Source organism: Neovison vison, chromosome 14, assembly GCF_020171115.1.
Source record: "Neovison vison isolate M4711 chromosome 14, ASM_NN_V1, whole genome shotgun sequence".
In the NCBI taxonomy this organism is placed as follows: Eukaryota; Metazoa; Chordata; class Mammalia; order Carnivora; family Mustelidae; genus Neogale; species Neogale vison.
This window is the reverse complement of record NC_058104.1, coordinates 19,553,067-19,565,421: the sequence shown is the minus strand read 5'-3', so window position 1 is coordinate 19,565,421 and position 12,355 is coordinate 19,553,067. Positions and strand designations below refer to the sequence as shown.

The window sequence follows — 12,355 nt, the reverse complement described above, 5'->3', positions numbered from 1 at the left end:
CTTTTTGTCACTAGTTCTAGTTCTTAAGTAAATCTCTATAAATTAAAAATGAAAATTTTTGCTCAGAAATAAGCATTTCATTTATGCAAATAAAAACACGTATCAAGTATGTCTCCCCATCCCACCCCCAAGCCTGCACCCATGTCCCTCACGAAGCCAAGCTGCTTCAAACCCATTGTAGACGTTACAGAGCCAGTGGTACCTGTCCTTACAGCAGGAATGAAATACTAGGGACACAATGGGACAGATGCTGGGAGAGGCAGACACGTAAGACAAAAACAGGTCAAAGAGATGTTGAAGATACCACACGCAAATAACAGTAAAGTAATACAGTGGGGAGAAAGAAACACTCGGGTCATGAGTCTCTCAGATTCAGAGCCTCCAGGGAGGAAACCAGGCTGAACCAGCTTCCTGGTCCACAAACTCCAAGTCATTAAAAAATTTCACCCCGCAGCCGTCCTTCCAGCTGCTGTCCACAGGGAGGCGCTGTTCTAAAGCATTTGCCCAGGGCTAAGAGGATCTGGGCCACACTCAGGAGCACTGTCTTCTGCTAAAGCAGTCACCGGTCCATAAGCAAAGGCAGCACCGTCTGCTTCCAGCTCTCATCCCAACGAAGCTGCTCTGACTCCCGGAGGTTCTTCCGGAACTGGTTTAGTTTGCCAGCAGGATCAGGAAACTTTGAGAAAAGCATCTAGAAGAATAACGACCAGAACTTACTCATCACTGCTTCCCACCCCTGTCCCAGATCCCACCCTAGAGCTGTCCCTCCTTCCCAGCAGCCTTGACTCCTGTCCCCCTCCAAACACAGGCTCCCAGACCAGTGATCCTACCGAAACCCTGTGTCACTGCACTTCACGAACCACTACCAGTGTCCCGGAGCCTCCAGAGCTCCCGCTCTGGCCCAGCTTTCACAGCAACATTGGCTAAGCTTGACACAGCTCTGACCCCGATATCCCAGACCCAGCAAGCGCCTTACTCACGGGGCATAGGAGACCCCTCAAGTCCCGGCCATGCTCCATCCCCTACTCTGCTCCTCCTTGACAGTGCGGCCCAGACTGCAGCGTTTTCCATCCACGCCATCCACACACCATGCCCTGTGGCAGCCCTTGGCCACTGCTGTTCTGTCCACCCACAGCACCCACCCTCAGCCTCTGCCCACCACTGTCCAGCCCACGTGCTAGAACTCGGCATCTGTGTTCTTTCCAGCTAAACTACATGTTGCTAAACTACATCAGGTGTTTGCAAAATAAGCCCAGGGTCCAACTTCGACCCCCACCTGTCTCTGCAAGTAGTTTTACTGGAACATAGCCCCATCCCTATGAGCCCCCACTCACAGACTGTGGTTGCTTTCATGTTACGGCAGAGCTGAGGACTTCTGAGACTATGGCAAAGCAAAAACATTTTCTATCTGGGCCTTTCCAGAAAGTTTGCTGTCCCTGGTCTCAACTGCCAGAATGATGAACCCATCTTTTGTAATAAGTGTGAGCACCCTTTGAAGACTCCCACCCCCACCCCCACCCCTGCAAAACTGCTTCATGAAGCTCCCTTCACTCACTCCCTAGTCGCTCACTCCCTAGATAGAGCACACGGTCCACCAGCTCCAGCATCACCAAGTGGTATAAGCTCCACAAACCCAGAGGGCAGTCAGGGCCGCACCCACACAGAGCGCATGGAGGCCCAGCCTCTGAGACCACTGCTCCCTGCCTCAGCTGTCACCCAGACCCAGCACAGGCCGGCCCAGACACAGGAGCAAAGAATCAGGGCAGAGCTCAGCCTGGCGTGGGGGCAGACATGGCTACCTGCAGCTGGGCTGCCAGCTCCTCAGAGTCCTCGAAGACCAGGCCATTTTCCTCATGTTTCACAAGCTCGTGTAAGCTGCAGAGAGAATCACAGACCTGAGAGCTGCCTGGAAAATCCCCACGGTGCCCACCCGGACTCCTCCCCCACCCCTCCCACGGTCAGTCTGCTTGCAGCGAGTCTGTTCTTAGATTTGGCATCTGAATAGAAAAAAAAAGGCCTCGAGGGACATATACACATTAAAAATCCAAACTGATTCCAAGAAGGAGGTACAGTGAGCACATACTTTGACCTTTTCTGCTACAGGCTCTTTTCTCTGAGAACGTGCTCAATGAGCTCTCCATTTTTTTTTTCTTAATTGCACAGCAGAGAAACAAGGTAAAAGGCAACCGCACTAGAGGGAGACCTGGCACATTAAGGATGACTTTTCTGGGTCAACAAGGAGTTAATCCCAATGTGCCAGAGCTCAGGGTCGAACATCTTGTATTTTCCATTCAGAGGCTGGCTCCTGAGCCAGTGGTGGGGCTATTATTTCTAGAACCTCTCCTAACACCGCCCTCTCCAAACACCCATCTTTGCCAGGAACAGTGGAGACAGAATCACACTCATTTAACTGATTCCAATTCAACTCTTATGAGCCCAGACAAAAGGGACACAGAAATAAAACCATGTCAGCTGTGCGGGCAATTCCATCCACCACTCTATCCATGAGCACAGGCTCCCTAAGTGGAATATTTAAGACTCATATTTTTTATTCAACATCAGCTCTAAGTGGATGTCCACTCCTTCAACAGGGTACAGCCCACCCACAGAAAGCCCACGGGCCCTACTCCCAAGGACCACCTGGCAATGCTGCATGATTTTCCAGGAGAATTCCTTGAGCAATTCCGACCTTACTGTCAAACCCCCCTCCCCCGACCCTCCCACCACCGCAGCTGATCTGAGAACCTAACTCCGTGAACATTCGGTTTCTGCTCCTACCACTGGAAGTTCACAGCACACACAGGCAGACAGCACCCGAACATGTCCACCACCTTCATGGGCAGGTCCAGGCCGCTGGAGGACTTGTGCAGGCACACACCCAGGTCTGCCGAGCCTGCAGGGTTGGGGCGAGGGGGGCAGTCAGAGCACAGGCCTATGCACCCCTAGAACACAAATCCTGAAAGGACTGTGGATCGTCACCTCAGCATAGGGAATGGAAATCAGGGTAACAATGTCCCCAGCCCCACATACAACTGGCTGAGTTGGCCAAGCAGCCTGGAGAAGGACAGACACACAGCGCTGCTCCCCAACAGCCATTCCCGGCCACTCGGCCCTGTTTGAAAATGACCTGCCCATCACGGGTAGTTTCAGTCAAACAGACTCCCTTTGTCCACTTAACCACATGTATTTTGAAAGAATCAGTAGTAGTTATTGTTAAAGGGGTTCAGAATTTCTGCTTGGGGTGATGAAAATGTTTTGGAAATAGATGGGTGATGATTGTATAACACTTTGTATGTAAATAATGCTACTGAGTTGTACATATACTTAAAAATGGAAAAATCGTTAAAACAGCAAATTTTTACTGTATGTTTTACCACACTATTGGGAAAAAAAAAAAAACCCATAACACATCCAACAGAAAACCAGCTGTCACTGTGGAAATAAAGCCAAATAAACAACTTCGCATCACTAAATACTGCCTGGGAACTCCTGCCAACCAAAGGCTTTCCACTTGACACTGCCGGAAGATGAGGCCTTTCGAGACATGTCAGCACAAGGCCAGCACCCTCTCCCGGAGAAAGGAAGATGAAGGAGGACGGAGGGACCTAGGGGAGTCAATGGGGCTTAACACATTATTTCTGCATCTCCCAAGCCACTACCCTCCCAGACTTGGGGAATGGGGAACCCCAACCCAAGGCCAGGCCCAGCCCTTCTGCCCAGATGGAAGAGCAGGACTGAATGGAGGGCTTGGAGGTTGAGAAGACAGAACCCTGATAAACAGGTCTAGGGCCCCGCAGGTAGGAGAAGCCGGCGCATCAGGAAGCAGCCTGGTCTCCTGGAGGATAGCCAAGAGCTCCTCTGACAGGTTCCTGGCAGGTGGCATCTCCCAGCCCCACGCAGCCCCTAAGCAGGGCCCAATCCAGCCTGAGGCCTGTGTGTCTATGGCCCTGGAGCTAAGAATGGCTTTTAGTTTTTAAAAGATTACAAAACAAAGACTATGCAATAGAAGCAAATGAGACATTCACTATCTGACCCTTTCCAGAAAAACTCTGTCCCTGCCGTGTCCTAGAATATTCCCTTTTAAGCCCCAGCTCTCTCCCTGTAGGCTGCCGGCTGGATGCCCTTACCTAGAAGCAGGGGATAGTCCTCAGCCTCCAGCCACGGCGTACAGACTTGGATGTGCTGGAAACGCTTCTGGCTGATGAGGCTGCCGTAATACTCCTTCAGAGGCCCTTTGCCTTGCAAAGAAGATCTCAGTCACTGCACTGGACCCATCTCTGGCCCCATTCCACGGCCTCAAGCCTCAGAACCCTGCAGAGGTGTGAGCGGAAGGCCCACACTCTGAAGATGTGATCAGGTTCCCATTTGGCCCCTTCCAGACCACCAAGGGGAATGCACCCGGACCACTGAAGCCATGGTCCTTCCCCCCGAGCAACCTGCATTAAGAGGGCCTCAGGCTGGGAAGGTGGCCAGGCACCAGAGTGAGACCTAGTCTCACCCAGACTGGTCTATGTCTTCCCTGATGCCCCAGGTGGCACAGGGTATACAGTGGGTTCCTAGCTGCCCCTGGGAACTCTGGCCAGGAGGAGGGGAGTACAAGATGGGGGAGCTTGCCAGGACTCTGCTCCAACCACAGCTCTCTGCTTCTCTCTCTCCCCGCTGGCCTACTCAGGAAGTAATTTTATGTTGAGCTCTTTAAAGTAGACTCTTTCATTTAAAAAAAAAAAAATGCCTGCAAACAAGTAAAACTCATTATCTATGAGGCTATGCTATCCAAGATTCAACCAGAAGCCACAATCCTGCTGTCAGGCCCCTCTGAGCCTCAGTTTCCTCCTCTATCAAGCTAGTATAGAAAACCTTACATCAGAGAGCTGTGGTCAGGACTGACAAGACAACTAACACCACATGCCTGGTGTGAGGAAGGCACCTAATAAAGGCAGATGCCTTCTGCAGGCCCTCCCCACAACCGCCCCATTTCATACAGGAACACGGACAGTCCCTGGCAATACCTGTTATCACACAGACCAGAGAAGGAAGGCTCTCTCCATCTAGGATCAGCTGTTCAAACTCTATGTTTAAAAAAATAAAATGATAACCAGGATTACTATCTAATCAGGTGAGTGCAGGCTGGGGGACGGGACGGTTGCGGGGGAGGGAGCCTCTCCCAACCACAAGATCACTCTCCCAGAGGTGGCATTTCAGATCTAGGGCCTGGTTAGTCAGTGACCCAAATGGGGACTCAAAGAGTCACCACCTCCACCACCCATGTCCTTAGGCTGACCCATTCAGTGGCCCTGGGGGCAGGAACATGCTGCAGGAGACACCATGCAAGGCCAGGTGAGCACCTCACGGCTCAACAGCCCCTGACAAGCTCCTGCTCACAGCCACACACCTACTTTCTAAAGCCGCCAGCAAGATGGAGAAGTCTTCATCCTCTATAAGAAAAGAGACCAAAGTGTCACTGGCTAATTTCTAGATGCTTCCCATCCCAGCTCAAGGCCACCCCCCTTCTCATCGGGTCCCCAGTGTCCTCAAATACACATGGGGCGCAGGCTCAGCCAGGCACTCAAACAAGTCCCAAGTGCCCGGAGGGGTCCTAGACCTGTCCAGCTGGTGCTGCTGATCAACAGGGCCGGCCGCCCACGAAGATACGTCACCACCCCACTCTGAGCGTCCCGCTCTGTGAAGGCCGACCTCTCTGTTGCTGGGTCCAGGTGTTCAGAACTGAAGGAACAGAAACAGAGCCCATGAGATGTCACAGAGCAAGGCTTCAGGCCCCAGGACGGCGATCGCCTGCCAGAGTGAGGAGTGAGGCCCGCAGACTCCCAACAGTCAGGATGCGGCCGTGTCAGCCCCGCCCTCCAGTCTCTGTTGCAAAACTCAGCTCTACTGTTGCTGAACAAAAGCAGCCATGCACAGTGCATTACTCGGTGAGTGTACTGTAGAGCCATAAAACTTTATTTACCAAAAGAGGCGGCAGGCCTATGATCACAGTCTGCCAACCCCTGGACTAGGGGATTGACTTCCAGGTCTGCAGCCAGAGACAAGAGAGGCCAGAGCAGCAGTGAGGAGCCAGGGTCAGGGGAGCAACCGGGACAGCTGTGAGGAGGTGAGGGACAGGTGGGACAGCAGGAAGCACAAGAGAAGACAGGTAAAGACTGAAGATGGGACACCTACCGGGCCTTAAATGCAGAGTAGGTGCAGCCCAGCTTCATAAACAGCTGGTGTTGCAGGTCCAAGGGTGTCTTTTTAAAAAAAGAGGCTGGCTTGTCATAGACGGTCACAGCTCTGCAATGAGATCACTGGTGGCTCTAGAGAGAGCCAGAGAAAGGGCTAAGGCATACAAGATTCAGGGGGATCCAAAAAATAAGGGCATTCAGAGGATCCAAGTCTCGGACAAGGAACTAAGAAGCTTCAGAATTACTTGGGAAGCTCAGAGACATGTTCTAAGACCAAAACCACATGGACAGTCTGGTCTCCTCCCCCGCTCGGCTTCCCAAAACCAGTAATCACCTCCCCAGACCCCTGGGCATTTGTGGCTGCCTCGCCAACATGACACAGCAGGCACTGCAGCTGGGACCAACCATGCTTGGGGCCCCTCGCCTCCCCAGGCCCCTACTTGATGCCCCAGTTCTCTGCCAGATCTTCCCGCATCGAGTTGGTCACACACAGGTTCAGGTGGGACAGGCGCCCGCAGAGTTTCTCGTACCTGAAAGGACGTATCACCATTCAGCCAGGGACCCACCACTACTGCCCCACCTGACTTGATACCTTCTGGTACACAGAGCACAGGGCTGGGGGTTTCCCAAATCGAGTTGCTGGTGAGGTGCCTCCCCAGAGTCTGCGCTGAGTTCTGTCTGTACTATTTCTTTTTTTGTTGTTTTTAAGATTTTATTTATTTATTTGACAGACAGAGATCACAAGTAGGCAGAGAGGCAGAGAGAGAGAGAGGAGGCAGCAGGCTCCCTACTGAGCAGAGAGCCCAATGTGGGGCTCGATCCCTGGACCCTGAGATCGTGACCTGAGCCGAAGGCAGAGGCTTTAACCCACTGAGTCACCAAGGCACCCCTGTACTATTTCTTTTACACCTTTAAGTCATATCGCTTTTCAGCTTAAATACAGTTAGAAACATTATCTCAGGGTGCCTGGGCGGCTTAGTAGTTAAGCATCTGCCTTCGGCACAGGTCATGATCCCAGGGTCCAGGGATCGAGCCCCATGTCGGGCTCTCTGCTCAGCAGGAAGCCCACTTCTCCCTCTCCCACTCCCCCTGCTTGTGTTCCCTCTCCTGCTATCTCTCTCTGTGTCAAATAAATAAAATATTTAAAAAAAAAAAAGAAAAAGAACGAACGAACGAACCTTATCTCTACAGAAGGGAAAATCCAGGCTCTCCTGCCACCAAAGGAAGAAATGTAATAAAGTCTTCATTATTAAATCTTACCCACACTGTACTCTTGCTGCAGAGGCTGTGGGACTGAGCTTGTGGGTTACCAAGGGATGGTTTTAAAAATCTAAGAGAGGTGTTAGCAGCAGATTAGCCCCCACTGGAGACCTGAGTCCTGATCCCATGGCAGAAGTGAAAGTGAAAGGGGAGGAAGCACTCAAGGTTGCTGAATGCCACTGGTGTACCACAGCCCATTCCTCACTCAGGATGCAGAGAAGGCAAGAGAGCTGGACAGCTTGGGACTGAACTGTGGTCCTCACACTTACTACATGTGTGGCAAGCAGCAAAGTGGTGCTGGACCTTGGTTTCCTGGCTTGTAAAAGGAGAGTGACCAGAGGACATCCTCACCAGGGGCAGCGAAGACTGAATGGGATAAAGGGCCTGGCATGCAGCAAGTACTCCACGATCACTTGCTGCTGCTGCTGCTGCCACAGCTATTACGACCCCTGGTGAATGACCCATGAGGGTCAGATACTGCCCACTCGGGCTCAGAGCACGACTCTTCCTGCTCTGCATCCAATCTGCTCCCGCAGGCCCTTCTTTCTTGCTGTCTCACTGGTTGCAGCCGACTGGGGCCTGTGTCCCCATCCCCCAACAGCACCCCCAGTTTTTATTTGGGGATCTAATCTGGGGGCACCTGGGATCCCAGGTCTGACAGCAGAGCACTTCCCCTAAACCTGAGGCATCGGGGTACTGCAGCACCCCCACCCCAGTGGGATTCAGAGCCTGACAATCAGAGAGGTTCCCTTTCTCTACTGAGCCTGTCAGGGTGGGGACGAGTGCCAGGAGAGCCCCCAACACAAGAGAAACACCTCCAGGACAGAGTGTGGAGAAATGACAGCGGGTCCTGATGACACTTTTTGAGTCAAAGTCAGCCATGTCTCTGGATTTTGCAGTTTCAGGACCAACAAAAGTCTGCCTTGGCTTAGGCCCATCTCTGTTACTTGTAACCAGAGTCAGCCTAATCCCCCAGCCTTGCTCATACTCCACAGAGCACCTGGGGGAACAGCTTCACCAGGTCTCTGCACTGGCCCTTCTTCCTACCCGGTTCAGGGAAAGTGTCTGTACCCTCTTCCCAGACACTCACCACTTGGCCAGCAGGACAAGGCAGTGACTGGGGCCATGCACCAGCCCCATAATGGAGTAGCCATAGTTGTGCCAGTCGATGACGAGCTTGCTCCCACAGAGGCAGCCCACAAACCAGCAGACAGCGATGGCAGGTAAGCCTGGGGGGTTCTGGGAAAGAGATATTTGAATGAAGAGAAGGAAACCCAGACCACGGTCAACAATCAACTGACTGCAAACAGTGGAAACATACATGACAAAGAGCCAACGATCTTTACAAAGCTCTTGGTAATTAATAAGCAGAAGAAAGACCCTCTTCCTCACCAAAAAAGGTGTAAAAACTCATAAAGGAGGGGCACCTGGGTGGCTCAGTGGGTTGAGCCTCTCTGCCTTCAGCTCGGGTCATGATCTCGGGGTCCTGGGATCGAGCCCCATGTTGGGCTCTCTGCTCAGCGGGGAGCCTGCTTCCCCCTCTCTCTCTGTCTGCCTCTCTACCTACTTGTGATCTCTCTGTCAAATAAATAAATAAATAAATAAATAATCTTTTTTTAAAAAACTCATAAAGGAAATAAAATTGACCATCCTGAAAAGCCCAAGGCCACCAAAAATCAAGGAGATAAAAAATAGCCAAAGAGGTGCATTTTTCACCTAGAAAAATGTAACCTCTAAGACACCTAACAATAGAGAGGGGTGGTGAGGACATGGGAGAAGAGGCATCCCCACTGGATGGGGGAAAAACTGGCCCAACCTTATTCTAGGACTATCTAGTAACACACCACAACATTTTAAAAGTGCGTGACCTCTGGAGTGCCTAACTGCTATGCTGATAGAGCAGTGACCCTTCTTTTTTTTTTTTTTAAGACTTTATTATTTATCTGAGAGACAGAGAGAGAGCGCGCAAGTGGGAAGGAGGGGCAGAGGGAGAGGGGCTCTGCTCTCCCCACTGAACAGGGAGCCCAAAACTGGGCTCAATCCCAGGACCCCAAGAACATGACCTGAGCAAAAGTCAGACACTTAACTGACTGAGCCACCCAGGCACCCCAGAGCATATGACTCTTCATCTCAGGATTGTGAGTTCAAGCCCCATGTTGTGCATGAGGTCTACTTTTAAAAAAAAAAAAAAAGGAAAAAAAGTTTAAAAATAGCATGAACTCTGATTAAGCACAGGAATTTACCCCACAAAGAAACTGCAAAAAACATTTGGTCACTCATGCTCTTTGCTGTGCTATTTGTAAAAGTGAAAAATCTAGAAGTATCTGAATGTCTGTTAAAATGAAATAAGTATGTTAAGAGCATATCATATATTGGAATCCAGTGCAGCTAATTAAAAGAAGGTGTTTTTACATGTTAAAAAGCAGTGAATGGAAGAGTCTGAGAGCCTAATTCCAGAACCAGACCAACTACTTGGTTCAAATCTTTACTCCAGTATTTTCTAGATGTGTGATGACGGGGCTATTTACAGAACCTCTCTAGACCTAAGTTTCTTCATCTCTAAAACATAGGTCATACAAGACCCTACTTATTAGAATTGTGAGGAACTGGATGAATTAATACAGACATATAGATATGTAGTAAGTACAGTCTAAGACTCTGTCTATAATGACAAAATAACAGAATGAATGAGTACCATTAATACAATGGACACACACCGTAAGCTCCTACTCATGTTTTTATAAGTCTATACACACACAAATATGCAATTTATTCACCAATCTGCCTTTTTTTTTTTTCAAAAATTTTATTTATTGGGGTGCCTGGGTGGCTCAGTGGGTTAAAAGCCTCTGCTTTCAGCTCAGGTCATGATCTCAGGGTCCCGGGATCAAGCCCCACATCGGGCTCTCTGCCTGTCAGGGAGCCTGCTTCCTCCTCTCTCTCTCTGCCTGCCTCTCTGCCTACTTGTGATCTCTGTCAAATAAATGGATAAAATATTTTTTAAAAAAATTTATTTATTTATATGACAGAGAGAGAGAGACAAAGAGTACACGCACAGAGGCGCCTGGGTGGCTCACTAGGTTGAGCCTCTGCCTTCAGCTCAGGTCACGACCTCAGGGTCCTGGGATCGAGTCCCACATCAGGCTCTCTGCTCAGCGGAGAGCCTACTTCCCCCTTTTTCTATGCCTGCCTCTCTGCCTGCTTGTGATCTCTGTCAAATAAATAAATAAAATCTTACAAAAAAAAAAAAAAAAGAGTGCACATACAAGCAGGGAAAGTGACAAAGGGACAGGGAGAAGCAGGCTCCCTGCTGAGCAGGGAACCCCATGTGAGGCTTGATCCCAGGACCCTGAGATCATGGCCTGAGCTGAAGGCAGATGCTCAAATGACTAAGCCAACCAGGTGCTCCATAATTTGCACATTTTAAAAGGCTGGGAAGTAAAGGAAGCTTAACAGTGGTTCTCATAGGATGATGCAAGGCTGATGTTTACCTGGAGAAAGATGTAGGCTGCTGGCTCCCTGCACATCAACTTCCACAGCAAGTGCACGGACTGAAATATAACTTTGACTCCATACTGGAAAATGTAGGGCCCAACTACAAGTCAAAAAACAGTTGTTACTCCCGAAGGAATTCTTGACAATGTGTAGAACCCCCCACCCGCCCAACACAGACACAGATTCAGAGGGATCTGGAGTTCACTGCATCCTACCTGGAAGTTTCTGAAGTTCTGTCAAACTCACAATCTGAATTCTGTTGTTCTGCAAGAGCTCATCATAGGGTCTGGAGTCTGAAAAGAATGTCCCCTTTAATGCGGTGGACAGGGCAATATAAAGTCAGATGATCCAGCAGCTCAGGCTGAATAGTGAAGAATGTTTTGGAAAATAAGAAATTTTCTCTCTGTTCCCCATAGCCAGAATAGAGCATTGAGGAACTTCCTGTCCACACTCTCCCCACAGAGGGAGGGCCTGAATCTTACCCACTTTTATTTACTTAACACAATGCCTGGCACACAGTAGGTACTCCAGACAATCTAGAGCTCCCTGGATGGTGGAATTACCCCACAACAGGCAGACCCCTAGGAAGTTCCACTCCACTCCACTTTCTCATGACACCTTCAAAACAGGGCCAGAGGCAACCAGTGCTACTCCCCTTTTTCCCTGATACACGACTGAGGTTCCCCCTAAAGATGTCATCCTGCTTCTGCATACTGAGAGTAAAAGCTGGACATGCGGCACAAATGAAACCTCTCCTGCCTGCAGACTCTGCACTGAGGGTGTGGAATGGAGAGGAGACAAGTCCTCTGAGACACAGACCGACAAAGTAGCCACAAGGAAGTATGGTTATCGTCACTGACCCTGGAGTCACACACACCTGGGTTCCAATCCGTCTTTCCATTCACTAGAAAGTAATGTGAGACTATGCAATGAATTCACTTAACACAGTCCTGACATATGGCAGTCACTCCGTTAACGCTGGTTGTTCCTAGATACCCATCCAGCAAAGGTTGGGCAGAAACCTAGCCATCTGGGCCACTACTGAGGCCATCCAATTTCAGAGAGCTGCCCGAGGTAGGAGAGAGGAAGGGGTGTCCCCGCCCCAAATCCCCTGAGTAGGTCAAAGCCGCTGGTTAAAGGCTGAGAGTGCAGCCTCCCTCCCAGTCTCCCGGGCACTCACTGCAAAAGCCCAGAAGTGTCACGGAGAAGCCGCTCTTGGCAAACGACAGCGCGTGGTACTGCATGCGGGGACTGCGACCCACGTCCCCCAGCACCACAATGATCACGTGCCATTTCGCGCGCCCCTGATGCCAGCGCTTCCACGAGACCAGCAGCAGTAGCAGCAGAGACGTGGCCACCGCCAGCAGGGCCACACAGGAAGCCGCCATTTTGGCGGGCCGACAGCAGTCACGTGACCGCCC

The 12,355-nt window shown here is 50.6% G+C and overlaps 1 protein-coding gene across 1 annotated transcript; it reads right to left on the bottom strand.

Moving 5' to 3' along the window:
* Positions 1-55: 55 nt before the first annotated feature.
* On the bottom strand, positions 56-12,346 carry ALG1 (ALG1 chitobiosyldiphosphodolichol beta-mannosyltransferase). Its single transcript, XM_044232535.1, has 13 exons — positions 12,115-12,346; positions 11,150-11,227; positions 10,931-11,034; positions 8,530-8,678; positions 6,620-6,709; positions 6,178-6,288; positions 5,603-5,724; positions 5,397-5,435; positions 5,010-5,069; positions 4,128-4,238; positions 2,779-2,893; positions 1,800-1,875; positions 56-691 (listed from the first exon to the last, which is right to left on the bottom strand). Exons 1-13 carry the CDS (start codon positions 12,320-12,322, stop codon positions 560-562), a joined length of 1,395 nt encoding a protein of 464 aa, XP_044088470.1. The 5' UTR covers positions 12,323-12,346; the 3' UTR covers positions 56-559.
* Between the last annotated feature and the right edge of the window lie 9 nt (positions 12,347-12,355).